The sequence below is a fragment of the Ylistrum balloti genome, unplaced genomic scaffold (genome assembly GCF_031769215.1).
Source record: "Ylistrum balloti isolate Yb309-2 unplaced genomic scaffold, AGI_CSIRO_Ybal_v1 Utg370594, whole genome shotgun sequence".
NCBI classification, from domain to species: Eukaryota; Metazoa; Mollusca; class Bivalvia; order Pectinida; family Pectinidae; genus Ylistrum; species Ylistrum balloti.
This window is the reverse complement of record NW_026782368.1, coordinates 280908-308829: the sequence shown is the minus strand read 5'-3', so window position 1 is coordinate 308829 and position 27922 is coordinate 280908. Positions and strand designations below refer to the sequence as shown.

Below are 27922 nucleotides of genomic sequence, written 5' to 3'. Positions count from 1 at the left end.
TATTCAGATTTTCTTCCCATTAAGTTATTTTTCTGAAATCTCCTATATAAATATTACTATTGGCTTCAGATAAAAATATTCCTGCAGGCAATATATTTGGGTAATTCTTTTCCATTGATGGGATTTCTACTTGAAAATTTTGCACATTAAGAAAAACTGAAAAAGGAAAATATCATCTTTTTTTTAAAGCTAATTTTTAGGATCTTAACACTAACATTGAGCTGTTGCATTCCAGATACTTGACCTTGTTCATGAACCTCCTGAATGACTGTTCAGAGGAGGAACAAGACACGGCCATGGACCCGAACAGGAAGCGGAGTACATCTAATCTGAGTGCACTGAGGAACTGTACTGTACAGGCCATGTCTAATCTACTCAATGCCAACATAGACAGTGGTCTGATGCATTCCATAGGTAACGTTTGGTTATACACGTTTGACTTGTGCATTCTATAGGTAACCTTTGGTTACACTTGTTTGACTTGTGCATTCTATAGGTAACCTATGTTTACACTTGTTTTACTTAGTTTAAATACATTAAATGTTGTTGTGATTCAAATTTCGAATGTTTGATTGAAAGCAACAAGAATGCAACTTTCACAAAAGTCATTAACAAGACCAGTAATTTTTTGTTTTTTTTTTCTTATCTACTTTTGAGTTTTCATGCCATCCTGGGAAAAAAATGGAAAGTATCATCTTATGGAAATATAAATTCCACAGTATCACAGAGAAAAATTTTACAGTATCACAAAGGAAAATTTTACAGTATCACAAAGGAAAATTTTACAGTATCACAAAGGAAAATTTTACAGTATCACAGAGGATTATTTGTGGTATTCAGACAACAAAGGTGATGCAGTGTGATTTATGCTTAAAATGTTGTTGTTATCTGTTGACAGCCCTTGGCTACCACAAAGACCCCCAGACCAGAGCAGCCTTCATGGAGGTGCTTACGAAGATTCTGCAGCAGGGCACAGAGTTTGAGACACTGGCAGAAACTGCTCTTGCAGATCGCTTTGAACGTCTGGTAGAACTTGTCACCATGATAGGAGACAAAGGAGAGCTGCCTATTGCCATGGCACTGGCTACTGTAGTACCCACTCAACAAATGGTTAGTCTAGATAGAGGTAAAAGGTTAGGGGCACTTTCTCACAACAGGTAACATGTCAGAATAGGTCAAAGGTCAGGGATATTCTTCCTATAGCAAGTGATATGACCAAGTAAGTCAAAGGCCAAGGTAATCTTCTGACATCAAGGTCAAAGGTCAGAGCATACTCTTTTTACAACAGGCAGTATCTTGGAGTATGTCAAAGGTCAGGGTGATATTCTCACAACAAGTAGTATATCTTAGTGATTCAAAGGTTAGGGGGATACTTTTCTAATCATAGTTTGATTAGGTCATAGTGCTAGGGTTACTCTTTATAAAACGTCAGAGGTCATAGGAGATTGTAACTCTGAAGTAAATGAGTATTTGAATGTCTTGTTCAAAGAAGTCTTATTATTCTGAATTAAGGTTATTTTACCCAAAGCTGAGAATTATGTTTGGTACTCAGTTGACTATCTATATAATCTTCATTTCAATAAGAACATATTCAAGTAGTTTACTCACTTAAATTGGTGGATGACATATGTCTGAAAGGAATGTGTGATAATAGATAAATGTAACACCAAACAAGTGATGATTTTGTGATATTGAGTGATAATATGTGATAACTTCGTGATAATTTTGTGATAATAGGATACAATATGTGATAATTTTGTGGTAATATGAAACATTATGTGATAATTTTGTGATAATAGGAAACTATGTGATAATTTTGTGGTAATGAGGAACACGTGATTATTTTGTGGTAATGATGAACAAGTTGTGATAATTTTGTGGTAATGAGGAACACGTGATTTTGTGGTAATCAGAAACTTGATGATTTGCCATGTTGGTGGGTTTCAGGATGAATTGGCTCGTGTATTTGTGAACCTGTTTGACGCCAAGCACCTGTTGTACCAACTGTTATGGAATATGTTTTCCAAAGAGGTATGTCCTTTACTCTCTCTGCATGTGTGTTAACCCGTCACTGCATGTCACCTCTCTCTCTTCAGCACATTCTCAATCACACACAAACAGCTTGTCTTCTTTTAGCTCACCTCAATCACTTTTTTGACATTCTCCCCCCAAAAATATAAATGAATTATTTTCATAGCTTTTGTTAAAATGGTTTATGCCATCAAAATTCACCAAAATGTGACACCATATCATCAGTTTGTTACTAAAACATAGTTTATAGTCATTAATAATATGTGGCTTTTTTCGCTTACCAACTAAGTCTTCTTTAAAATTTGTTTTGAAGATCCAACTATATTTTGATAAAATTTGTTTTGAAGATCCAACTATATTTTGATAAAATTTGTTTTGAAGATCCAACTATATTTTGATAAAATTTGTTTTGAAGATCCAACTATATTTTGATTAAATCTAAAAATCATTTAAATCAATAGAATTCTGCATTTTTTCTGATCTGACTTGTCATTATTTTAAAGAAATTAAATTGGAAAAAGCATGTGTTACAAGGAGTTGTCTTGTAGTGAAAAAAATAGCAAATGGTGTGTGGTTAATGTTTAATTACTACTGAAGTCTTTGTTCAAAATTTAGGCACATTTTAAACGCTTGATGAAGCTCTATACATCTGAATGCCTAGAAGATGAAAGAATACCATTTTGTTCTATATCCTTGTGGCATAAATATCTAATTCTAATCTGGAATGTTATTAGATTGAATTTCACTGATAATTGCAATTAGACCTTTTGTGGTGGATTGTACATTATTTTACAAAAGTACCTTCAAGAAGCTTTTGAAGACTACTACTCATTACATCATAGGATGGATCAGCACATATGTTACAGCCATGATCATTGGATGGATCAGCACATGTAACTGTCATGGTTATTGGCTGGATCAACACATGTAACTGTCATGATCATTGGCTGGATCAGCACATGTAACTGTCTTGGTTATTGGCTGGATCAGCACATTGTCATGATCATTGGCTGGATCAGCACATGTAACTGTCTTGGTTATTGGCTGGACCAACACATTAAAGTCTTGTTCAATGGTTCTATTGCAAGTGTGTGATTTAAAAAACATGAGAACATTGTTAACATGCACAAAGGGTCTGGTGAGCTTATGCTGTGGTTTGGCATCCGTTCAGCATTTGATCATTGTCAACTTTTCCATTTGAACAACTTCTTCATAATAACCAACAGACTAAATGTCATGGTATTTGGTTGATGGGTTTCTGGAATGAAGCCTGAGAAAGTTTGCGAAAAGAAATAACCTTGACCCATGTTGAAAGCCACAGGGTCATATTTTTTAAAATTTGAAACAACCTTTGGTGCTAAACCAAAAAGGCACACATGTATGCTATTTTTTTGATAGGTTAGTTAATAGGATATTAGGTTGAAGCCCAATAAAGATTGCAAAAGTGATAAAGGTCACAGGGGTCAAATTGTTAATTGTAAAAAACTTACTGTGGTAAACTGCAAATGTCCCAGAGGCAGGATATTTGATGGAGAGTGTTTCTAGGTGAAAGTCCAACAAATTTTGAGAACACAAAATGACATTTACCTCTAATCCAAGTCATAGCTATTTGTGTTAAGGGTTGAGTATTAGAAGCTGTTTTGCAGATTGGTTAAACTTGATTGGATGTGCCCACTTTGAATGCAAATGATAAAAACCAACTTCATTTTATGAGCATTGAATAACAGTTTCAGGCCCATTGGGTTTCTTGCTACGTTTACCACATAAAAATAAACAAAGATCATTTTTTTATGACATGGTTTTAGTTTGCATGGTAGATTTTATTGCGGAAACATAAAGTAGGGGAGATCACTCATGGCAGAATATTATTTTACTTGGTCATGCATTATCATGTGTATTATTCTATCCAAATTGTAGATAGATAGTGCTAAGTAAGGGAAAATGTAATGAAAACTTCATTTTCTTTAATTTTCCTAGGATAACCAACACTGTTTATGCTAGTATATTAAATGCATATTAACTGCAGAAATTCAAAGTGTTTGTAAAAAGTTCAAAACAAAGGTTTGCTTATACGAATTGACTGGATTTTCATCATTCAAATCAACATATTTTTTAATCACTTTTCTCATCCTTGTCGTCAACCATACATGTGATATTTCCTCATGTATCCCACTATTTCAATCCTTTATTTTGAGGCAACAATATATTTTCCTAGCTTGATGGGATAAAAAGCATTTGAGCTACATGTGTATGACATAATCATTATCTACTCAAACACCCGAAAAAAGATCAACAAAATACTCATAATGTGAAAAAAAGGGGAATTTTTTTGTGAAATGTAGTTATCGTGGGTTTGGATTAAATTTACATGAAACAAAACATGAAACAGAGAAAAAGCTCATTATTATTATTTTTTTCCATTTTTAGAACGTTGTTGTGTTTATATAACCATACAAAATTGATATTGTAAGTAGCTTGAAATGGTATTGTGGAATGCTGAGGAGCGAAAGTTAATTAAATGTCGCGTGTGCTGACTTGAATCTCCCTCATTTCAGGGACAAATCTCCCTCATTTGTGAGCAGGACATATCACATGTACCGGTATGTAAAAAGTCATTTGTTTTTACAAACCTTTGTTCTTTTTACCATATTATTTTTATTATTATGTATGATTTTTGTTTGGTATCATTCCCATCAGTTAGTATGAATGGTAGATTTAGACTCTAGTGAGCATTAGAACAGGCATTTGCTTATGACATAAAGAGCTGTATATAGTCGTGGACATGCTTGTCCTGTTTCTCCCTTTTCTTATTCAAGGCAGCATGGAAGGAGAACTGAAGGAAGGACCTTGTATTGAGACCAAGACCATTTCCTTATATTGAATATGTTTCATGTTGTCATAACTGCTATCTCTCTCTTTCTCTCTCTATATTTATATGAAGTGATAATGACTATATATATGTGATCCACTGACAGTATGGATAATTAAATTTCAAAGGCAATCTACCTCTCTATCACGGCACAAAATGTTACAAAAAAATACATCACATGTTTAAACATTAAATAAAGACAAATGATCTATTCCAGTAATACACTCTACCAGTATTTGATATGCTGTCGATATTACTTACTAGATTCTATATATATAATCTGTTGCTATGGTAGTTGTGCTGACTACTACATGTTTTTATGACAAATTGATCGTGATTGATTGTGTTGTGATGTTAAACAGATAGCCAAGCTGTTGCCCTGGTAACTAGTTTACCCTTTCCCATTCTGTATGTGATTCATACAACAAAATCCTCATGAATTACAAATTGAAATATGAAACCATCAACAAATAGGATTCTTTTGTCAATTTCTTTACACCAACCCAATCATCGAAAAGGAAATTCATGTTCTTGGAACATAACAACTCACTGCCTTTGAACTAATTTAAAACTTTTCGGTAGACGACTCTTATCTTTGTGATACAATGTATTAACACTGGGGGTCAGAATGTGAAATTCACTATGGCATAACACGCATCAAAAAGTCAAACTAAGCATGAAGGGACTAAATATTTGCTTGTAACCTTGGATTTCTTGCCTGTCCCTGTCTAATTTTCATAGGAAGAATAAGCTTCACCCTTGACAGGCAATAGTAAATTGACAGTCGGATTCTTTATGTGGGTTAATAATTGTACTTATATATTCACTGTCATCATACCAGTCTACATATAGGTTGCAGTGGGTTGTATTTACTCTTTGTTGTTTCTGTGTTGGCATGACAACCGTATCCTTTTCACCTTGAGAGATTTGTTGTCTTGTCCTATAACATGTGGAATCAGGATTATCCAAATAAAGGCACCCGACACCTATTTATAGAATTGTAATCATGTGACGCCCATATTTCATGTATTTTGTTGTGGTATTTGTATGAGTGTGGTATGCCTGTCAACCTGTGTAGTAGTTAACCTGTATTGACCTAAATGTTGATTGGTCCTTCAGTGACAAGTATCAGACCTATTAGACTATTTCTAAATCCATCTAGCCAATGAATGGTCAGTATTTTAATATGAAAGGTAACTGTGGAACAAGAGTGTTCATGATAAAACTAAATTTACCCATTCCTAATGTGCCATGGAAAATGTTTGCTCCAATAGAATGCAGTAAATCTGCAATGGTAAATCAGTAACTGCTTTCAGAATTGGTGTTTTTTCTAATGTTTTTGTGCCAGGATGCATTACCATATTGATTTCATTATACATATTAAAATCTAGTGGTTGGTAGAAAGTACTCACATGATTTTGATCATTTTATGTATATCCTGATCTCTAGACAAATGAACATTTCTGTTTTCTGATACAAAAATTCTTTATCTCGGACTTTATTGTATATACACAGTATCACTGAGTTGTGATGTCACTGTGTAGGCTCAACTATTTCATACAAATGGACAAACCAGTGTATTAGATTCCTGTAAAGGAACATTAGGTTTCATTGGATTAGCATGGCACTTAACGACAAGTCTAGATCACAGACACACTGTGCTACTGTTTACAGAGAACATTTCCTTAGGTCTTCTTTTGCTCATGTATAACTATTCATTTTCACCCCATTTTAAATTTGTCCTAAAGTTCTTAAAAAAGCAGTAACATATATTTCTGCTTGATAAGCAATCTTTAACCTTCATCTTATCTTTTCTTTCTATTTGTCAAAAGGCAGTTTCCTTGTATGCAATGGTTCTTTCTCCAGGAAACCTTGTAGTTTATGATACAAATTAAGTCTATAGTCAATATTGTTGTTCTAGAAAAGTAAATTACAGAAAAAAAGTTTCAGTAAGCGAGGAAGAACAGGTATGGCTGTATCCAGAAGTTCTGTGATATATTTAACTCATTAAATTTAGGTGGAGATAGCAGATTGTATGCAGACCTTGTTCCGTGGAAACAGCCTAGCTAGTAAGATCATGGCATACTGTTTCCGGTTTTATGGACAGAACTATCTTCGAGAGCTCCTTAATCCTCTCATCATGGAAATGTTCCAGTTGGAGCGACAACAGAAGGTCTCTTATGAAATTGACTCCGCAAGGTAAAATACTTCTCAACTTTTGATTGGTGGCCTGTCAGATAAATGTAGTCACATAAGCAAATGCTGTATTTCCTAATTCATGTGTATAGCCATATTGTTTTCAACTAAATTTTGCATTATGAAGGTTATTATGACCAACGTTACAAAAGAACCACCTTGTCTGATCTGATAGTTAAAAACCATGCATGGGTTCTGGTTCAATTCCAAGTTGGTATCAAACTTGTAACACTTTGAACTTTTTGAAACTCCTACATGTTTTATGATGTATATAGAATATGTAAAAGTACTCTATAGAGTTAGATCATTGATAAGTGTGTGTACAATACATTTTGTTAAATATCAAAGTGTTGAAAACTTGCATTCCAATGAAATTAATTTTGGTAAGAAATATTTTGTTCTATTTTTACTTTGATGAAATGAAAGAAAGTGTGAATATACATATATGTTGATAGTAATAACAAAACTTGTTTATTTTAGACTGGAAACTGGCGAGAGTATAGAGGACAACAAGAAATACCTAATGATAATCACCCAGAAAGTCTTCAATGTAGTGGTGGGATCTGCCCAGCAGTAGGTTTTATTCTTCTGTCTTACCATTCTTACCAATTTTTTTACTTATTTTATAATATAACAAAATAAGTCAACAATTTTTTTTTCCTTTTCTCAAAGATGATGATTTGTGTTGTTGGAGTCATCATTTCGTCATTGTTTGTGATAACAAACTCTTTAACAGTACATGTTTTTAGACCATTTCTGATGAAAGTGTAGGTTTTGAAAATGTATTTGATTTTGATATTTCAGTTTATATTTTTTTTCTTGAAACAAGCATTTCTACCGGTTAATAATATATGTCGTCACATAACATTAGCCAATGACATGTTGATGGTTATGTCATTTTTGATTGGCTTGCATACCAGTGTAATAATTGATTACGGAATAGAGTCTGTAAAAGTGGGGGTGGGGGAACTTGTGTGACAATATAGTGTTTTGATTAATGATGCGATGACCAGATGCTCAGAACATGGTTTGTATACTGCTGCCTGGTATAACATATGTGGTTTGTATCAATACTGACATCCGACGATGTGGGACATCATTTATATACAGCAGGTTTCCGTCCAAGCTGCGTGTGATGTGCCATTGTGTATACCAGGTGATCAGCCTGAGGTTCCCCCACCACAGTATCCTAGCAACAGGCACTGTTATCTTTCTCCGATTTTTCAATCCAGCATTAGGTAAAGACGGTTGGAGACAACACCCCTGCATCGTCCATGCGTCCCCAGCCTGTTGCCATGGGGACCAAACTTATACACAGCCCTACATATATCATATGCTGCTTCATACTTAAGGAGTTGAGAACGAAGGGTTGCTCTGAGCTATTCAGAAAGTTTTAACTGAAATCTTAAACAAATTTTTGTAGAGAGAACTGTTTTCACTTTTGAGCGAAACTCTTTAAAAAAATTAAAATCAATGGGAAACAAAGAGGAAAGTGTTGAACAAAAGTATTTTATAAGACAGCTTTGTGATTGCAGAGATGTGCTCAGAGCCAACCCTGTGTTATAGAAACGTGGTGACATTACTAATGTTATTGAATTAACTAGAGAAGAAAACCAGCTGGTTTACCTGTAATATCAGCTCTCTCTCTTAACATTACTGTCGCCATGTTTTTAAACGAACATTAATGTTCATTTGTTAGAATCCAAAATAAGCTTAACTGCAATTACCTTATAAGGCAGTCTTTTTTACTAATATGCCATCTGTACTATTTCCGGTTCGATCTAAGGGCCACATTCCAATATGGCTGACATTCAAACGTTCGCTTCAAACAAAATGCTTTATAAAATTCAGTCACCTACCTTTCTTTATATTGTTTGTGAGTACCCATCAAATTATTTAGGTAAAGAACATATTACCGCAGCTAAGGGTTTATTAAGAACACACATATTTATACTAGCTTCATGTTACATATATCATGGCAGCTCCCATGCCCAGTAATGTTATGGGTGCACATGCGTGAACATTATCACATTTACATCTGTAAGACGGTTTACAGGATTGGGTAGGATACATGTGCAAAAAATGTATATATTTATTTTTCTTTCCATTTGCCGATAATTTGTGATGTTTCATGTTTGACCAAAAAACTTATATTCACCATTGAAACTATTCTTCTCTTTCTTGATCCTGTAAATTGTTGCCCGATCCTGTAAATAGTTAAATCCCATTTGGAGCAATACATTAGACCCTATAATCCCTTGCTTCACACCAGTTCTAAAATGAACATTTCACTTTCATTTCAAAATCTTCCTGGATGATTTTAATTGTTTTTTTATTATTTTTCTATGTATGACACATTTCACAATAGACTGCGATCAGCTGTCTTAACCGAGGACCGATGCAATTTGCAAATAGTCTTGCATGTTCTCACAGCGGCTTTACATTGATCATTTTAATGCAATTCCAGATTTTAAAATAATGTTTTTTAACAACAATTGTTTAAAAGATTCTTTTCCGTAGCAATTAATTTGAAGTTAGTTTACAAATTTCCTAGACCACATGAAAACACTGAAAATGATAAATACTTTGTGAAAATTGTATCATCAGAAAGTAGTATGCGTAGAGTCATACTCATCTGTCAAAATAGGCAACCCCTCGGACATTGTGTTTTATAAAAACTAAAATTTATCAGGTCTATGCCTTTTTTTACATTTTTATTTAACAAGGCTTGCATTAATTGTCACCATTTTGTTTTTCTGCCATAAGTTTTATTCGTGCAATTAAGTTCATTTGTGTCGCGCCAAAGATCGGATACCAGGTAGTCTATCTCTGTCTAGAAAGAACATTTGTGTACATAGTCGCGCCAGAGATCGGATACCAGGTAGTCTATCTCTGTCTAGAAAGAACATTTGTGTACATAGTCGCGCCAGAGATCGGATACCAGGTAGTCTATCTCTGTCTAGAAAGAACATTTGTGTACATAGTCGGGCCAGAGATCGGATACCAGGTAGTCTATCTCTGTCTAGAAAGAACATTTGTGTACATAGTCTTACCAGATCTCTGATCGAACATTTGTGTACATAGATAGTCTATCTCTGTCTAGAAAGAACATTTGTGTAAATAGTCTTCTCTGTCCATTTGTGTACATATCGCGCCAATGCCAGATAGTCTATCTCTGTCTAGAAAGAACATTTGTGTACATAGTCGCGCCAGAGATCCAATACCAGGTAGTCTATCTCTGTCTAGAAAGAACATTTGTGTACATAGTCGCGCCAGAGATCCAATACCAGGTAGTCTATCTCTGTCTAGAAAGAACATTTGTGTAAATAGTCTTACCAGAGATCGAATGCCAGATAGTCTATCTCTGTCTAGAAAGAACATTTGTGTACATAGTCGCGCCAGAGATCCAATACCAGGTAGTCTATCTCTGTCTAGAAAGAATATTCCCGGTTTTTTACTCACAGGTGTAAGAATTTTATACTTATTCCATATAATCTGTTGAGTAACAAGTGTAATGTTAATGATGTTTTAAAAAATATGGAAGTTGTGAAATTAAGTTCTTAGCTCTGGAAATAAATGCACCAAAGTTTAGGCTAATTTAAATCAAAATAAAATATCACAAGTGATGATTAAACTTAATCCTATTTTACTTATCATATCAATAACTTATCACCATTCATTGTAACAATAATTTCAATTAAAAATGTCCAGTGTCCACTTCCATCACAAATCATCGAGGATCAAATACAAGTATAATCTACATGAATGTGTTTGTTGAGGAATTATTCACATTCACATTGAAACTTATAAATTTGCATACATATTTGATATATGTATATTCAAAATCATTAATACAGATTCTTTGTAATGTGTCCCTGGAAAGCAAGGCATTTTGTTCCTCAATATTTTGACACACAACTATTCAATATTAACTTTTGTATCTAATCATAATAGTGTATCTCACAAAGTTATTTTATGAGTGTAGTTGTTATAAATCTATGTAAACAATAGATCAGGTATTCAAAATGAAAAGCACTTCAAATAGATATTCTGACATTATGCCAACAATTATATTAATTGGTCTGGATTGACTGACTATACTGTAACTACAAGTTGATAGAACATCTATTATTTATAGAACATGACTCAGACGAATATACAGATTGCAGTAAAAGAAACAAAATGTAATTGAATTATGGACCTGACCTTTGTAACTGATGAAGTACAAGTGCATCACCTATAAAACAACTAGCTACTGATAGACATTGGTATCCTGTTTTGGCCCGTTATAAGTGTAATAACCTATCAATTCTTACTTTATTTGAATAAAAATTTAAACAAAAATAACATGATCTAGATATGTTGTAATTAAGTTTGAAAAGACAGAGTGCTGTAGGAGGTAAATTATTCCAAATTAGTGACAGTAAATTCCTAAAATAGTTCTACCACAGACAGAACTCATGAGATGGATTCTACCTGAAAAACTAAGATTGTAGACCAGTCACCTTCTAGCAATCCTCTAGGGTTGTCAACATTATACATTCCAAATTTCTTTTCCACCTCCTCTTTTATGGGATTTAGTTGTAACTTGCCTGGAGTGGCCCTAAGATGATGCCTACCAGTAATATCATGTAAATTTTTTCGAAAATCACTGTTTTGTACATTGTCTGATGGAGACATTTAATGATTGTGGCATGTAAACAATCAAACAGGTATATAGGATTGTTAGGTCACCTGAGGCGAAGTATAGGTTACGAGGGTAAATATGCTAAAATCTTCAAATTGCATTTTCTCAATAACCAGGAGGTGCATGGACTTGATCAACTGGCTCTGTAGCTTACAGAGACTTAGAGACCTGATATTTGGTCTCTAACATTGTGGGATGAAGGGCAACCAAGTTTGTTCAAATGAATCACCTTGACCTTTATTCATGGTCATAGGTGTCAAGTATATGAAAATAATTTGAACAATTCTTCTCTATAACCATGAGGCCTGCCTCTGCCTGGAGACTTGATTTTTAGCTGGAAATATATAAAGATAAAGAGCCACCAGGTTTGTTGAAATTAATAACCGTGACATTTACTCAGTGTTATAGGGGTCAAGTATGGGAAAACCTTAAAACAACTTCTTTTTTTAATAAATCCAAGAAGCCCAGGGACCCAATATTGAGTCTGCAGCATGTAAGGGTGAAAAGCTTGGTGAACTGATAAGTCAAATTGACTGAAATTTAAAAAAATTTCTTCTCGGTACCGAGATAATATAGAACCAAATACTCTGCATGGATGGAGGTGTCTTGCGGTGCTTTATAAAAACTGTAAATTTCATGACCCCAGGGTCTCCCATTTCCTATTGGGGAGGGAGTAAAAATTACTTTATATTATATAGAAAAATTACAAGCATAATTTGTTTATTTTCTTTCAGAAAAAGTTTGAACTTGATAAGAATTTTTTTTCATTAGTATAAGCTGTTTGATGAGATGCACATATTGACCTTTACTGACTCCTTGGGGCTGATGGGCGGGGCTAAAAGTGGGTCAAACTGACTGAAATTTTAAAGATGTTCCGCTGCTCCTGCATGGAAGATTTTATACAGAAAAATTCAAATATTGAGTGAAATTTCTTTTAATTCAAACTTGATGAGAAGCCTTAAGTTAGATTTCTTTCTTTTTTTGTTTTGTTACAAGAACCGTTGTAACTTAGGTGACCGTTAAGGCCCTTGGGCCTCTTGTTATATAAAAGAGCATGAGCTTCATTGATTAAATCTACTACATATTATGAAATTCCTAATTAAACATATGATTGTACTTTTCATTAATGTTTGTTTACTGTACTTCCAACACTTTGATTTAATCATGTGGTTGATCATTTGTTATTATCGCAGATACCACGATGTTTTCCCATTCTGGAGAAATAATTTTTTTTAATTGATAGACCCTTAAAAAGAATGTTTTAATACAAGTTTGTTTGTTCTATTAAACATTAACACATCTTTAATGAACAAATACTTCTAATGTAGACCAAAAACTTCCAATATGACATGAACCATTGGAGAACACAGCTGCGGCACGTTATCTAAGACATCACAGCTCTTTACATTAGGTGATGTTATGTAAAAAAAAAATATGGGTGGGCAGATGAACAGATGTTTGGAAAGTTTGTTGATGGATTTCGGCAAATACTTATTTTTGAATATCTGGAATTGATGTGAATGCATGCTGGTCCAGTCAGACCAGAGCTTCACCTTTTAATCTTTGGCACTAAAGCTACTGCTCTCTTTCGACCTTTATGCTTTACCTAAACCTCAGTCCATCAGAATAGACTTTGACTCAAATACTTTGTATTGCTCTTTGACCTGAACAACCTATATAGGACTGTGTATATGTGTCCCAGCTGGATTCCTACTTCAAGGTCACCTATGAACTATACACAGTAGCTTTTGACCTATTGACCCCAGAACTTTGACCTCTGATGTTTGATATGTGGATATATACCTAACTAAATCCCTTGGTATGTCAAACTAGATCACTGTCACATATATAACCCATATACCTTTTACTTCCCCTACTGTAACCTTTGACCTGTGTAACCATTGGATCTCTCCTCCTGTCAGGTTTCCGACCAAGCTGCGGAGTATGTGCCATTGCCTGCATCAAGTTGTCACACAGCGTTTTCAGCAAAACAGTGCAGACGCTGTATGGACAGTCATCGGAACTGTCATCTTCTTACGCTTCATCAACCCTGCCATAGGTAACTCTGAACGACCTTGACATTCACTAGTGGATATGTGTAGTCACTAAAATATTTGATTGTGTGTGTAATGGCTAATCCTATAGATCTATAGAGAAGCACCTAGTTTGTAGATACCCAGGTACAAAATGTAGGTCACTGTGACAGGATTCTTCTGGTGAAAAAAAAGTAGGCATATCTTTGTTGAAGTGTACTCCTTTGTTTCAACATTTTGGAGAAGATCATGTAGGCCGTCTTGTAGTAGTAGTAGTAGTCTCCCTTGTCGGCACCAAGTTATTTATGTCTAGTAAAGATATCCAGTATATCGCATATGTAGATACCTGCCGTTATACTTTCTTAAAATAGATGTTCAAACAGACTCTTGAGATATACTAACAGATGACACTGTTATTTCTATTTATCAAGTGCAAAGTTTATAATTCTGTGATTTCTATCTATATAGTTGTAGATACAATGTAGGTCTAGTTGCTGTGATATGACATAAGGACAGAGGAATGATTAAGATATCGAAATAGAAATGATATATACTATAAATTAGCAATCTTTAGGCCTAGCTACAGTATGGTACAGTTCTATTTCCATAACGATACAGTAGACAATCTGAGTTACAATGGTCAAAAATTAAACATTTAAAAAACTTGTTTCCCTGACTATAGACAAAGCATGGAATTAAGATATATCGTTTTCACAAAAGGTTTTAATTCTGAAGGAAAGTGCCTCACAGACATATTTTGTTATACAATGTTATACACTTACAGTGTAGTGATGCCACTGAAGTCCAAACTTTATACACAGTGTCCACTCTATATACAATAGCCATACCTTTACCGTATATAGTTCAGGTGTAAAGTTGGGGATGTCCCACCAGTGGAGAACCACCCTCTTAATTCTCCAGAGCTCTCGGTGTGTTTAGATGTTAAATAGTAAACACTGAATAATGTGACATAGCAAAGTAAATCCTTGTAACATATATCAGGAACAAATAAGTGAAGAATGCCCCTAGATACATGACAGTAAGTCAAGAATTCCCCTAGATACCTGACAGAACCTGTTGGTCATGTTGTGAGCTAGTCTTCAGCTGTAAAGCCATAGGCCCTTTACTTCTTATGTACTGATGAGAAATATATTTACTAGCAATTAAATTCAATTCAATTAAAAAGTGACAACAACTGGTCACAGATAAGAGTATTTATAATGGGTTATATATATTATTGTGATGTAAGGCTGCCCTATTCCTTACTGGCTGGTGACAACATAGTCTTCAGTCTGGAATGAATTAGCTGATTAAAGCATATTTTAAATCTAAATCTACGAACTCCAACTTAACATGTTAGATATGTTGCTAACTACCACCTGTCAGTTTCTGATGCCTATCAGCTGTAGACAAGTAGACATATATATCAAGCATGTTACCATGGTATGCATTCACTAGTAGGGAATGACAGTCTATAACTCAATGTTTACTTCTTTCTATACGAAACAACATAGCATGGTGCATGAACTTTTATAACTTGTCTTTTCTTAATATTATGGACCATTTTTTTTCTAAATTTCCAAAATTGAAAACAAGATTAGTGTTAAATCTTTGAGGGAATTCATCTCCAATTTAATTCAACTTGGGCCATGTTCAACTCAGAGTTGGTTTATTATTGAGAACCTGCCTCAAAATAATTCTGGCTGTTTACTGAGTGACAAACTCAACAAACAAAGGAATATTATCTAGAATGTTAGTATCTGAAAGTTGTTATTCCAATGGAATACTGGTAAACATACTGTGTCTATACCTATCATTATTCCAATGGAATACTGTTAAACATACTGTGTCTATACCTATCATTATTCCAATGGAATACTGTTAAACATACTGTGTCTATACCTATCATTATTCCAATGGAATACTGTTAAACATACTGTGTCTATACCTATCATTATTCCAATGGAATACTGGTAAACATACTGTGTCTATACCTATCATTATTCCAATGGAATACTGGTAAACATACTGTGTCTATACCTATCATTATTCCAATGGAATACTGTTAAACATACTGTGTCTATACCTATCCCATTGTCGAACCTGTAGTATATTATTCAATATCAAGTAGGGGTCTGATATATATATATATACTGATATCACATTCAAACAACTTCTTAGGGTAAAAATTTTAGGTTTGCCTCATAAATGATTTTAGAGTATTTGAGAGAAAAGTAAAAATTTTATGAAATTTTCATCCTTACTTTAGTTAAAACCAAAGGTTAGAATATCTGTGATTATCTATCCTATCTTCTCTAATGTAAAAACAACTGATATACTGATGTGTATGTTGCTCTGTCTTTCTGATTCAATATGGTGTGACTTGTACTAATATTTCAGTTTCGCCATATGAATCTGGGATAATTGATGAAGAGCCGACACCAAAGATTAAACGAGGTCTCACACTCATGTGTAAGATCATGCAGAACATTGCCAACCACCTTTTGTTCACTAAGGAGAACCACATGAGAACCTTCAATGACTTTCTCAAGACCAATTTTGAGGCTGGTAGAAGGTTGGTAGACCTTTTTAGATTTTAACACCTTGCAGATATTCCTTGTTCAATCTTTAGTTATTAAGTGCACTGGGTACTGATCAAAGCACATGTGGAGAGTGTTTAATAAAGCAGTCTAGAAAAAGGTCAATTAGTAGAGAATCGGACTCGTGGAAACAGGTGAAAATCCCAGGTGTGTAACTCAGTCTCCACCCACACTGGTTTGTGTTTCTCGGTCTCATTCATCATGGCATCATGTTTATATCCTGGGGCTAGACACCTAATCCTCATTGCTCTTGATGAAAATGGACCTCCCGCATGATGCTCAGTGAGGTAGTCATCATCTACAGAGAGATCCTGCCTTCAAATGCCAAATAAACAAAGTACTTTATAAAACTACTTACATAGAATAGTTTCCACTCGCAATAGTTGAAAAGACTTGAAACATTTGACACAGCCAATACAATTTGAATTAGTAATGTGAATGGGAGGCAAAGAATTAAAATGGCTGAATGTTGTGTCAGTAGGTCCTGGTAAAATGGTTGAATATTGTATCAGTAGGTCCTGGTAAAATGACTGAATATTGTATCAGTAGGTCCTGGTAAAATGACTGAATATTGTATCAGTAGGTCCTGGTAAAATGACTGAATATTGTATCAGTAGGTCCTGGTAAAATGACTGAATATTGTATCAGTAGGTCCTGGTAAAATGACTGAATATTGTATCAGTGGGTCCTGGTAAAATTGTTGAATATTGTATCAGTAGGTCCTGGTAAAATGGCTTAATATTGTATCAGTGGGTCCTGGTAAAATGACTGAATATTGTATCAGTAGGTCCTGGTAAAATGACTGAATATTGTATCAGTTAAAATGACTGAATATTGTATCAGTAGGTCCTGGTAAAATGACTGAATATTGTATCAGTAGGTCCTGGTAAAATGGCTGAATATTGTATCAGTAGGTCCTGGTAAAATGACTGAATATTGTATCAGTGGGTCCTGGTAAAATTGTTGAATATTGTATCAGTAGGTCCTGGTAAAATGACTGAATATTGTATCAGTAGGTCCTGGTAAAATGGCTTAATATTGTATCAGTGGGTCCTGGTAAAATGACTGAATATTGTATCAGTGGGTCCTGGTAAAATTGTTGAATATTGTATCAGTAGGTCCTGGTTTGAATTAGAATAACTGATTCTCATTCCCATCGAAGTAAAAAGGTTTTAAAAAGGGGTACTTATTGAGGCAGTTTTACCTTTCAGGTCCATTGCAGTATAAATGCATCTCAAAAATTAATTATTCCAAAAATTCATCTTTCCATCACTCTAAGTGTTTTTGTTATGTTTTATAACTAATATTTTAACACAGGTTTTTCACGGAGATAGCATCAGACTGTGATATTCCTGACCAAGGGAACCACAGTCTCTCTTTCATCAATGATGCCAATGTATTAGCCCTACATCGACTGTTATGGAACAACCAAGAGAAGATAGGAGACTACTTGTCCAGTAGCAGGTTAGACCTTAAGAATTTTACAAGGCTATATATTGATTGTAACTAAGATAACATTTGAGCTGTTGGTTTCCATAGAAATATCAAAACCTGCTCTAGATCCTCAATATTCCTTAGCTGAATTGAATACACAGAGGTTTTCTTGAGTTAGCAATGTTGTCCCTATGAGGATATATGAATTTGGAAATAAAAGGTTTTTGTTCATGAAATCTAAATTTGTCTGAAGAATGATATGAAATAAATCCCAGAGCTATTTTATATCTTAATCATTGAATCAATGCATTTAGTTGAGATTGAAAAAAAAAACAATTTGCCAGATAGTTCTTAAAAGCTATAAATGTAAATGAAATGTTAAATTTTTTCACAGAGATCACAAGGCAGTTGGTAGACGGCCATTTGACAAGATGGCAACCTTGTTAGCATATCTAGGACCTCCAGAGCATAGACCACTTGATTCTCAGTAAGTACAAGTCATATCAGGAAGAATATGATGAGTTACATGATGCTCATTTTAAATTTCTGCAGACTTGAGGGACCATGGGTTCAATTCCCAGAATGACTGTTAAAAGGTATGGGGGTCACCTGCCCGACCACGTGTTTTTTTCTGGGTACTCCAGTTTCCTCCCTCATTAAGACCCCGCATGCGCTTCCATCTGAGCCAACAAGAGTGATTGATATAAGTTGTGAAATAAATAAAGTTTATTATTGAAAAAAGAGACCTTGGGTGAATTTCTGAAGACTTTCCAAAGCCTTGTGTATCTCCAGAAGCCTATTTGACTTGGTCTGTAGCTGTGTTACACCTTCTCTTATTAGGCTTGTAGTGCACAAAAATCACCTCAGAAAAATTTCATATTTAAATTTTCACATGTAATCATTGAATTGGTTTTACTTTCCCCGAAAAAAAATTATGGTATCATTAAGATACCTTGAAATAATTGTCCCTAGTTATTTCTGTGCAGTGCTAACAATGTTTGATGTGATTTATCTCATAGAATTATTTCTCCTTTTTTGCAGTGTTGGAATATTTGCCACCAGATGGAGCAGTATGGACATGACAAGTACAAAATTTGAAGAAATCATGTCAAAACACAACATGCATGAAAAGGATGAATTCAAATCACTTAAAAATCTACACATATTTTACCAGGCTGGTACCAGTAAAGCGGGCAATCCAGTATTTTATTATATAGCAAGACGATATAAGTAAGTTCTTGTCTTATTCTTAGTGTCAAATTCATTCTAGCATATTTAGCAGAAACTGCAGTTAGTGAAGACATGATTTAGATATTTTCAACTTGAAAACCTTTATATTATTATGATTACTTTGATATCTGTATGGAAAAGTGCCAGGTAACGTAATATTGTCAGAGGGTCATCATTGATCGTAAGTATTTATAACCAAGTTGGAAAAAAATGTAAATTGGTGTTTGAGATGAGTACTGATAACTTCAATCTCAGATTCTGGACATCTTTAGATAAAAGACAAGTGTAAAAATTGTTTCTTTTATAGGGTTGGAGAAATTAATGGAGATCTGCTGATATATCATGTCCTTCTGACGTTAAAACCTTTCTACAACAAACCATTTGAGCTGGTCATAGATTTCACACACACCTGTGCTGAGAACCGTTTTAGAGTAAGTACTGTAAGTACTTATACATTGATTTATTTGTGTAAATATGTTGTATATGTGTAGGTGTTGTTTGTAAGTCTTGTTTTGTAAACATGTGATGTATTAAGATTTTTTTTAATAGTTTTTTTGTATATTTGTATCTAGATATGAATTAAACGTGTAAACTCTGTATTGTAAATGTATTTAAAAATATATTATATAGACATTGTATAATTGTGGATTTCTGACACCTAGAAATATACATCTTTGTATATATATGGACTGTAGAGTACATGGGTACAAGTGTAAATATGTAAGATATATTTATACACATTGTATAATTGTAGATTTCTGACACCTAGACAGTTGTATGTAATGTAGAGTGCATGTGTACCTGTGTTTATTTGTATATGTAATATACTGTATTCAACCTAATCAGCACACTGTCTGTGAAAAATACAAATGAGGTGTACTTTATCAATACTCTGTCCTCTAGACATATTTCATCGTAATAGAAAACACTGTTTTAATTGAAATAAAAATATTTTAGTCAGTCACTTGACTGATTATGTCGGAGGCAAAGAGTTCAAAGGTTATGTATGGTATTAGTAGATCAAATGATGTAAACAGTCTTTTCATAGACTTCCAATGAACCTTTCCAGTGGGGTGTGATTGGCTTACCAAGTCAGGTGTGCTAATTAGGTCAAGTGTAATATATGTACAGCTTGTATAAACATAGACATGTTTGTTTGTAAATGTAGGATAGGTATGTTTACATGTAAATTTGTATATCTTTGTTTATAAATGGGTTTTATTCAAACTGTATATTGGTAAATATATGTGATTTATTTGTACCAGATAATATGAAATGGAAATTATATATAGGTATGAGTTATTTCTAGCATGAGGTATATCTGTAGGCTAAGGTTGTGTATATTTGTCATTGTTTTGTGATTTGTTGAAATATGTTTGTCTTAGCTTTAGTTGATATTATGACTAAACTTTCAATTGAAAAATTTTATTTTGCACATCATTAAGTTTGATTCAGTACATTCTGACTTAGTGTAATGTAAACATATTGATAAAGAGGAAAACTTACTGGTATGCCTTAATATGGTCTTGAAATGAAAATTAGAATAAATTTACTTATTAATTTTATCAATGACCAATGTTTTAAATGAGATGAAATTTGACCAGATATAGAAAATGTTAAATGAAAATACAAATTTGGTTGATGGGTAAGTAATACACACAGTTAGCTGAGGAGGTTTTGTTTAGAGGTGTGCTATGTTACTTTTCCAGACTGATTTCCTGTCCAAATGGTTTGTGGTGATGCCAGAGGTTGTGTACCAGAACATCGTGGCATGTTATATATATAACTGTAACTCCTGGGTGAGAGAGTATACCAAATACCATGATCGGATACTCACCCCTCTAAAGGTGAGTTCCTAATCACCAAGGTCATTATACCTCAAAGTCATAACACATACAGCAAGGTCTTACATATACCTCAAGGTCAAAACACATACCTCAAGGTCATAACACATTCAGCAATGTCTTACATACACCTCAAGGTCATAACACATACAGCAAGGTCTTACATACACCACAAGGTCATAACACTTACAGCAAGGTCATACATATACCTCAAGGTCATAACACATACAGCAAGGTCTTACATATATGTCAAGGTCATAACATACCAATGTCATAACATATATTTCAAGGTCATAACATCAAGTTAATAACATGTACACCAAGATTATCAAACTACCAAGGTCAGTACATATATCTCAAGGTCATTACACAAACCACTGAGGTCTTTACATGTGTAGACCTTCTAAACACTAATATAAGATCAATACCTGATGTATGTACTTTTGTATTCATAGCTGAATTCGTTGTATAACACAATAAGGAACACTTTACCAATTCCTTTCTTTGATTGTTCTCGTTTGCTGAAGTGTTTAGATAAAACACTAGACATTGTATAGGAATGTCAGACCATACTGTAAGAATTCTATAATTCACATAACGAGCTTCTGAAATGTAGCAAAACCCATTTAAGATTTTTAACATTTGTCTTTTACCTTTTGGTTTGTTTAGTGTTATTTCCTTTTGGATCGCTGTGTGTTTTACCAGTTGATGGCCCTAATGACCTTTTATGTGTTGACAGGCCGTTAAGAATGTCATAATAATAATAATAACATTGTCACATTTCAGGGAAATAGAAAGTTGTTTTTTATCGACCATCCTGCACGACTTAATGAGTATATAGATCCTGACCAACAGAAGTTACCTGGCTCCACAGTGTCACTCGAGGAGGATCTCAAAATCTCCAACAATGCCCTCAAACTATCCCACAAGGACACCAAGGTCACAATCAAGGTTAGTGTTAGGTCACAATCAGTTGAGAATGATGTCATATTCAAGGTAAGTTTATAAAAATGAACTAGGTCAGTATTGGCTCACCTTACTAGCATACTGAAAAGTTCATCCTATGGTCATCAATCAGAAATGATGTTTGATTAGTGAAAAATTGAATATTATCAATTTTTTTGCAGTAGTTGTTGGCACAGTGCTAACAGAAATCTTTCTTCATCTCCCTTTATGGAGCAAGGTTATTTGTCCCTTAGTTAACCAGCGTGCCTTTCCCATTGCTTGTGGTGGGAGGGCACCGTAGTAATGTATAAGCAGTCATACTTTGTAATATTCAGTATTTAACAAGCTACTTTTGACATGTTTTGTCTCTGGTAAGATACATATATCACAGATTTCAGGGTGATAATTGCATCATATTTATACTAAATACAACTCATCATGGTCAGTAAGATATGTTTTTTTTGTTTCAGGTGGGTCCAAATGCCATCCAGATCACTTCAGCAGAGAAGCTGAGAGTTCTTGGACATCAGGTGTTACTTAATGATGTCTATTATGCTTCAGAAATAGAGGAGGTAAATATACAGGGAGAAAATTAGGGTGTCATAAAGTAAGAGTAAGTTTAATTAGATACCACAACCATCTATTATGTTTAATTCAACATCACAAGCAGCTAGTGTGTTTAATTTGACATCCAAACGCAGCTGATTTTGTTTAATTCGACATCACAGGCAGCTAGTGTGTTTAATTAGACATGACAGGTGGCTAGTGTGTTTAATTCGACATCACAAGCAGCTAGTGTGTTTAAGAAAACATCAAAAATGGCTAGTGTATTTAATTAGACATGACAGGTGGCTAGTGTGTTAAATTAGACATCACAAGCAGCTAGTGTGTTTAATTAGACATCACAAGCAGCTAGTGTGTTTAATTAGACATCACAAGCAGCTAGTGTGTTTAATTAGACATCACAAGCAGCTAGGGTGTTTAATTAGATATCACCAGCAGCTAGTGTGTTTAATTAGACATCACAAGCAGCTAGTGAGTTTAATTAGACATCACAAGCTGCTAGTGTGTTTAATTAGATATCACAAGCAGCTAGTGTGTTTAATTAGATATCACATGCAGCTAGTGTGTTTAATTAGACATCACAACCGGCTAGTGTGTTTAATTAGACATCACAACCGGCTAGTGTGTTTAATTAGACATCACAAGCTGCTAGTGTGTTTAATTAGAAATCACAAGTGGCTAGATAATGTGAATAATGGTTATTAGAAGATAAGTTGATTCTAACCCTTGGAATTAAATTGATTTAATGGTACAGTAAACCTTTTATTGGTTCCTTGTCATTATTCATGTTTATTGTGCCATCACCATTTCGCAGAGGGCTTATTGTTACCTGTGTTCATCCGTCAATCTCCTCATGTTCTGTTCCAAATCATTGTCACATTTTGAGAAAACTTAGAGATTTGGTTCATATTAATTACTACTGATATCCCATGTGATCATTACATCAAATTCTGCAAATGCTGATCAGATGTTAGTTTACAGCGAAGTTTAGACATACATGTTGTATAGATTCTATACAGAACCATAAAATTAGTAACAGAAAGTGTAATCTACAGACTTTTATAATCTAGTTATGATTTTGATAAAGTTGTATATATATTTTTTCTGGTTGAAGGTCTGCCTTGTTGACGATAACCAATTCACCCTAACGATATCCAATGAGAGTGGACCTCTGTCTTTTATCCACAATGACTGTGATAACATTGTACATGACATCATCCATATCAGAACAAGATGGGAGCTTTCACAGCCGGTAGGTGTTGAGTACTTATGTTCCAGCAAGAATATGGTTTAGGGATTGTATCACAGCCAGTGGTCAGTGAAAAAGTATTTATATTGATACAAGTATACTTAATAACAAATATTGACATGACAGTGTATTTATAAATGTTTTAAATATGAAGACAATATACAATTACTATAATTAAAACAATAGATAGTACTTTCGTCGGAGAAAGTGAAATCTGTACAAGTAACGGCTAGGAATGAGTTGAATATGTGAAATAAACTTGGAACTATATTTGACAGGACACTGTGACAGTCCATACCAAGATACGACCTAAAGATGTCCCTGGTACCTTGCTCAATGTGGTAAGTATCAATTTGTACTCGTCCTGTGTTAACAAAATTAAATATTATAAGATGATTTGTGAAAAATTATTGTTTTGTGTTCCTTAATTGCTCTTTAATGACATTCAGATGGCCTGTGATCTGAGGGCTTTTCTGACAATCTTAGCAGACATTTTAAAACTATGTATTAATTGTTGATCATCAAAAGGTATTGTCTTTAAAGTAAACATTGATTAATGTCCTGATCAGATGTTAGTTTACATACCTGTGTTCTATGTGGTCAGGTGTTATCAATAAGGGAGACAACTATGTTAATGTATAGTAAACATTGATTAATGTAAAGGTGTACATGTGTTCTATGTGGTCAGGTGTTATCAATAAGGGAGACAACTATGCTAATATATAGTAAACATTGATTAATGTAAAGGTGTACATGTGGCCTATGTGGTCAGGTGTTATCAATAAGGGAGACAACTATGTTAATGTATAGTAAACATTGATTAATGTAAAGGTGTACATGTGTTCTATGTGGTCAGGTGTTATCAATAAGGGAGACAACTATGCTAATATATAGTAAACATTGATTAATGTAAAGGTGTACATGTGTTCTATGTGTTAAATATAAGTGATGTACATTATTTGCATAGTTTCTTTCTTTTTGATGATATTGCACATCCTGGTGTAACAGTAAGAGGAAAACCATTGTATGTGTACAACTTCCATTGTAGGCTCTGCTCAACTTAGGTAGCTCTGATCCCAGTCTACGATCTGCTGCCTACAATTTACTGTGTGCCCTCACACAGACATTTGACCTCAAGATTGAAGGTCAGCTACTGGAAACAACAGGTAAGTGGCTTGGATTTGATATTTTATAAAATATGGTGAATTCTAATTAAATATCATTGTGATTATTTTATAAGGGAAACTCTGTAATTGTAGGACTCTTTCAGTAGGACAATGAGAAGGAGCAACATTTCCATATATTATGCTTAAGTTATATCACAAATTTTGACGTTACATTGACTTTATAACAGCGCAATGAAGAAAGTATTTACTGTGTACAGCAGAAAGATGATCACCACAAAGAATGCTCCCTTCATAAGATCATCTTTAAAACGTCTCTCATTTCATAAAGCAATGATATGTATGATTTATCACTAGGTTTGTGTATCCCGGCCAACAACACCATATTCATTAAGTCCATTAGTGAAACCCTAGCAGCCAATGAGCCTCATCTCACACTAGAATTCCTGGAAGAGTGTATTCAGGGTTTTGGTAACTCCAACATAGAGATGAAGCATTTGTGCCTAGAGTACATCACACCGTGGCTGCCAAATCTTACAAGGTATGGGGAGATAACTTCAACTATGAGACAAATTAAGTTCAAATCTATTGTGATAAATTTTCCTTTAACAGGTATTTTGCGATCTTATTGCTTCTTGATAACAATAAACTTAGTTTGATTTTATTTTTTTCCATGTTTGGATTTTTTTCTGTAACTGTTTTCTGTAAGAAAATACTTTTTTAAATGAGAGTCTGTTTGATCTTTTAGGTTCTGTAAACACTCAGATGAAAACAAAAGACAGAAAGTGGCACTAATTCTGGACAAACTCATAACTATGACAATAGAAGAAGTGGAGGTAAATATTTATGGATAAATTTAAAATATATTTAATAATACAAGTTACTTGTTACTACTGTAAAATAGTTTTTACTGACTAAAAATTGTGCAGGTTTTCAAAAGATGCTGCTTTGATGGCACTTGATTTCATGGGAAAATGTTACAAGTCTTATTTCTTGGACATATGAATTAACCAATTTAGATTGAGAGGAAATTGTTATTGATTGATTTTTGGTTATCATCAGAACAACATTTAAGTATTAAAACTATTTGTGGTACATATATGCTAATACAAAGAGTTCTCTCCCTTGTAGATGTATCCTTCAATACAAGCCAAGATATGGGGCAACATTGGTCAGGTGGCTGACCTACTGGACATGGTCCTGGACAGCTTTATTAAGGTATTGAACAAACATCTAAAATGTACAGTTTTGAGCACGTAATAGACTTTCTGTATTTGTGCTAGATATAAACAAATAGATATATGTGTGTTGCTGCTCTACTGAAGTATGATATGCAGTAGTTTCATGCTGCTGAGAAGACAAAATTATTTTTGGTTGTGAAGTTCAAACATGTCTTCTAAAAAGTCATTTTGCTGAAAATTTGTTGTGCAATTTCATAGAAATGGTTAATTTTCACACCCACAAGGACAGTCTACTGGGGAAATCTTAGATAATATTATATATACAGATATATGTTAAAAATGAAATGTCTTTGTGTAAAGAAGTCAAGGAATATTTCAAATTCTTAACCTACATCATAAAATATAGATATTATATTGTGCAAATATATGTTACAGCGAAGTGTAACGGGAGGACTAGGCTCTATACAGGCAGAAATAATGGCTGACACTGCTGTGGCCTTGACCTCCGCTAATGTACAACTTGTATCACGGAAGGTCATAGGTCGTCTATGTAGGGTGAGGATCACTTTTATTGTTAAATTGTAACTGAGATGTATTTCCTTGTTTTTTTAGAATTTTTGGTTCCTCTGTAGACATAAATATGGTAGCTGGTAACTTTATGATATATTTTTGTTCAAATAAGAAATAGGAAATATACTCAGGAGTTAGTTTTACAGAAACTATGCTAAAATATTTTTATTTGGTTTAAATAGACGAAGTGAATATTTTTTTTACAATGGAAAGATCATTTAGATTCTGTAAGAACTGATTTCCATAATATCCAGCTGCACTCTTTAACTTTTATCAACTTTAACTGTAACTATGTGATATACGTTGTAGCTGATAGACAAGACTTGTACCTCCCCAACACCAACATTAGAACAACATTTGATGTGGGATGATATTGCCATCCTGGCCAGATACCTGCTCATGTTGTCCTTCAACAATTCACTGGATGGTAAGAATCTCAATTTGACGTTCAACAATATGTAGGACCTAAAGATGACTTCAGTGATCCTATTTTATTTTGATACCTGTACCTCAGAAGTCTCAACCAGCTTTGGCATTAAGAAGTTATAATTGTCAACATATGTTTGCTGAAATTTAGAAATGCTTTTAATAGTAACCCCTATTTGATAAAATCATATTTCAAAAAATACCAATAGCTGAGAACATTTCAAAAAGGAAAAAAGTGACTTTCACAAATTACATGATGTAGAGATCTGTTGATTTTAGAAGTGAGCACTAAAGTTAAGTTAAAGTAAATATTAAGTGAAACCCTGTCTCTGAAGTAGGGAGACTTAATTGGACGGTTGCATGTCCATGCATATGATGTGAAAAGTACTGATTTCCTGGTGTTCAAAAAAATGAAACTTTCTTCCTAATATTCACTCAGCTTTAACTCTGCTTGAAGAAACCTTTTCACAGTTTATCTTATGTGTGAAATGGATGCATATATTTCTGTTACAGTGGCAAGTCATCTTCCGTTTCTGTTTCACATTGTTACTCTACTCGTGTGTACTGGACCGCTGTCACTGCGAGCATCAACACATGGACTTGTCATCAATATCATCCATTCCTTGTGCACATGCTCTCAGCTCAGTTTCAGCGGTGAGTAATAAGGGAAGACATCTGGAGACGAATGTTTGGTATAATGTCTTCTTATTATTTCATCGGCTTCTAAAATGTCTTCACATGTGGGGAAAATCTATAGAACAGGCTGTTGTAATTTCGGATGCAAGGCTTTATGAATCTGTTATCTAAGAAGCTCCCTTCTCTAGTGTAAAGTTTAATTTTAGAGTTTAGAGAGGGTCTATTTGTGAACTACATTAGCTTACTGTTTTAGAATTGATGATTGTGCAAAACTGAGTAAGGGGGCTTATTTGTGGGCAGAGA

At 34.1% G+C, this 27922-nt stretch overlaps 1 protein-coding gene across 1 annotated transcript in view; it reads left to right on the top strand.

The window, feature by feature from the left end:
* Positions 1-27922, top strand: part of LOC132556842 (neurofibromin-like) — a 62615-nt gene that overhangs the window by 26637 nt on the left and 8056 nt on the right. Inside the window, exons 28-50 of the mRNA XM_060221279.1 lie at positions 236-414; positions 899-1110; positions 1948-2031; positions 6918-7099; positions 7577-7669; positions 13706-13842; positions 16217-16391; positions 17734-17880; positions 18245-18337; positions 18892-19080; positions 19388-19511; positions 20790-20927; positions 21711-21875; positions 22340-22441; positions 23548-23685; positions 23961-24023; positions 24731-24848; positions 25164-25347; positions 25555-25642; positions 25938-26024; positions 26423-26542; positions 26867-26984; positions 27497-27637. Coding sequence (XP_060077262.1) covers positions 236-414; positions 899-1110; positions 1948-2031; positions 6918-7099; positions 7577-7669; positions 13706-13842; positions 16217-16391; positions 17734-17880; positions 18245-18337; positions 18892-19080; positions 19388-19511; positions 20790-20927; positions 21711-21875; positions 22340-22441; positions 23548-23685; positions 23961-24023; positions 24731-24848; positions 25164-25347; positions 25555-25642; positions 25938-26024; positions 26423-26542; positions 26867-26984; positions 27497-27637 — 3077 coding nt within the window. The remainder of the gene's footprint in view (positions 1-235; positions 415-898; positions 1111-1947; positions 2032-6917; positions 7100-7576; positions 7670-13705; positions 13843-16216; positions 16392-17733; positions 17881-18244; positions 18338-18891; positions 19081-19387; positions 19512-20789; positions 20928-21710; positions 21876-22339; positions 22442-23547; positions 23686-23960; positions 24024-24730; positions 24849-25163; positions 25348-25554; positions 25643-25937; positions 26025-26422; positions 26543-26866; positions 26985-27496; positions 27638-27922) is intronic.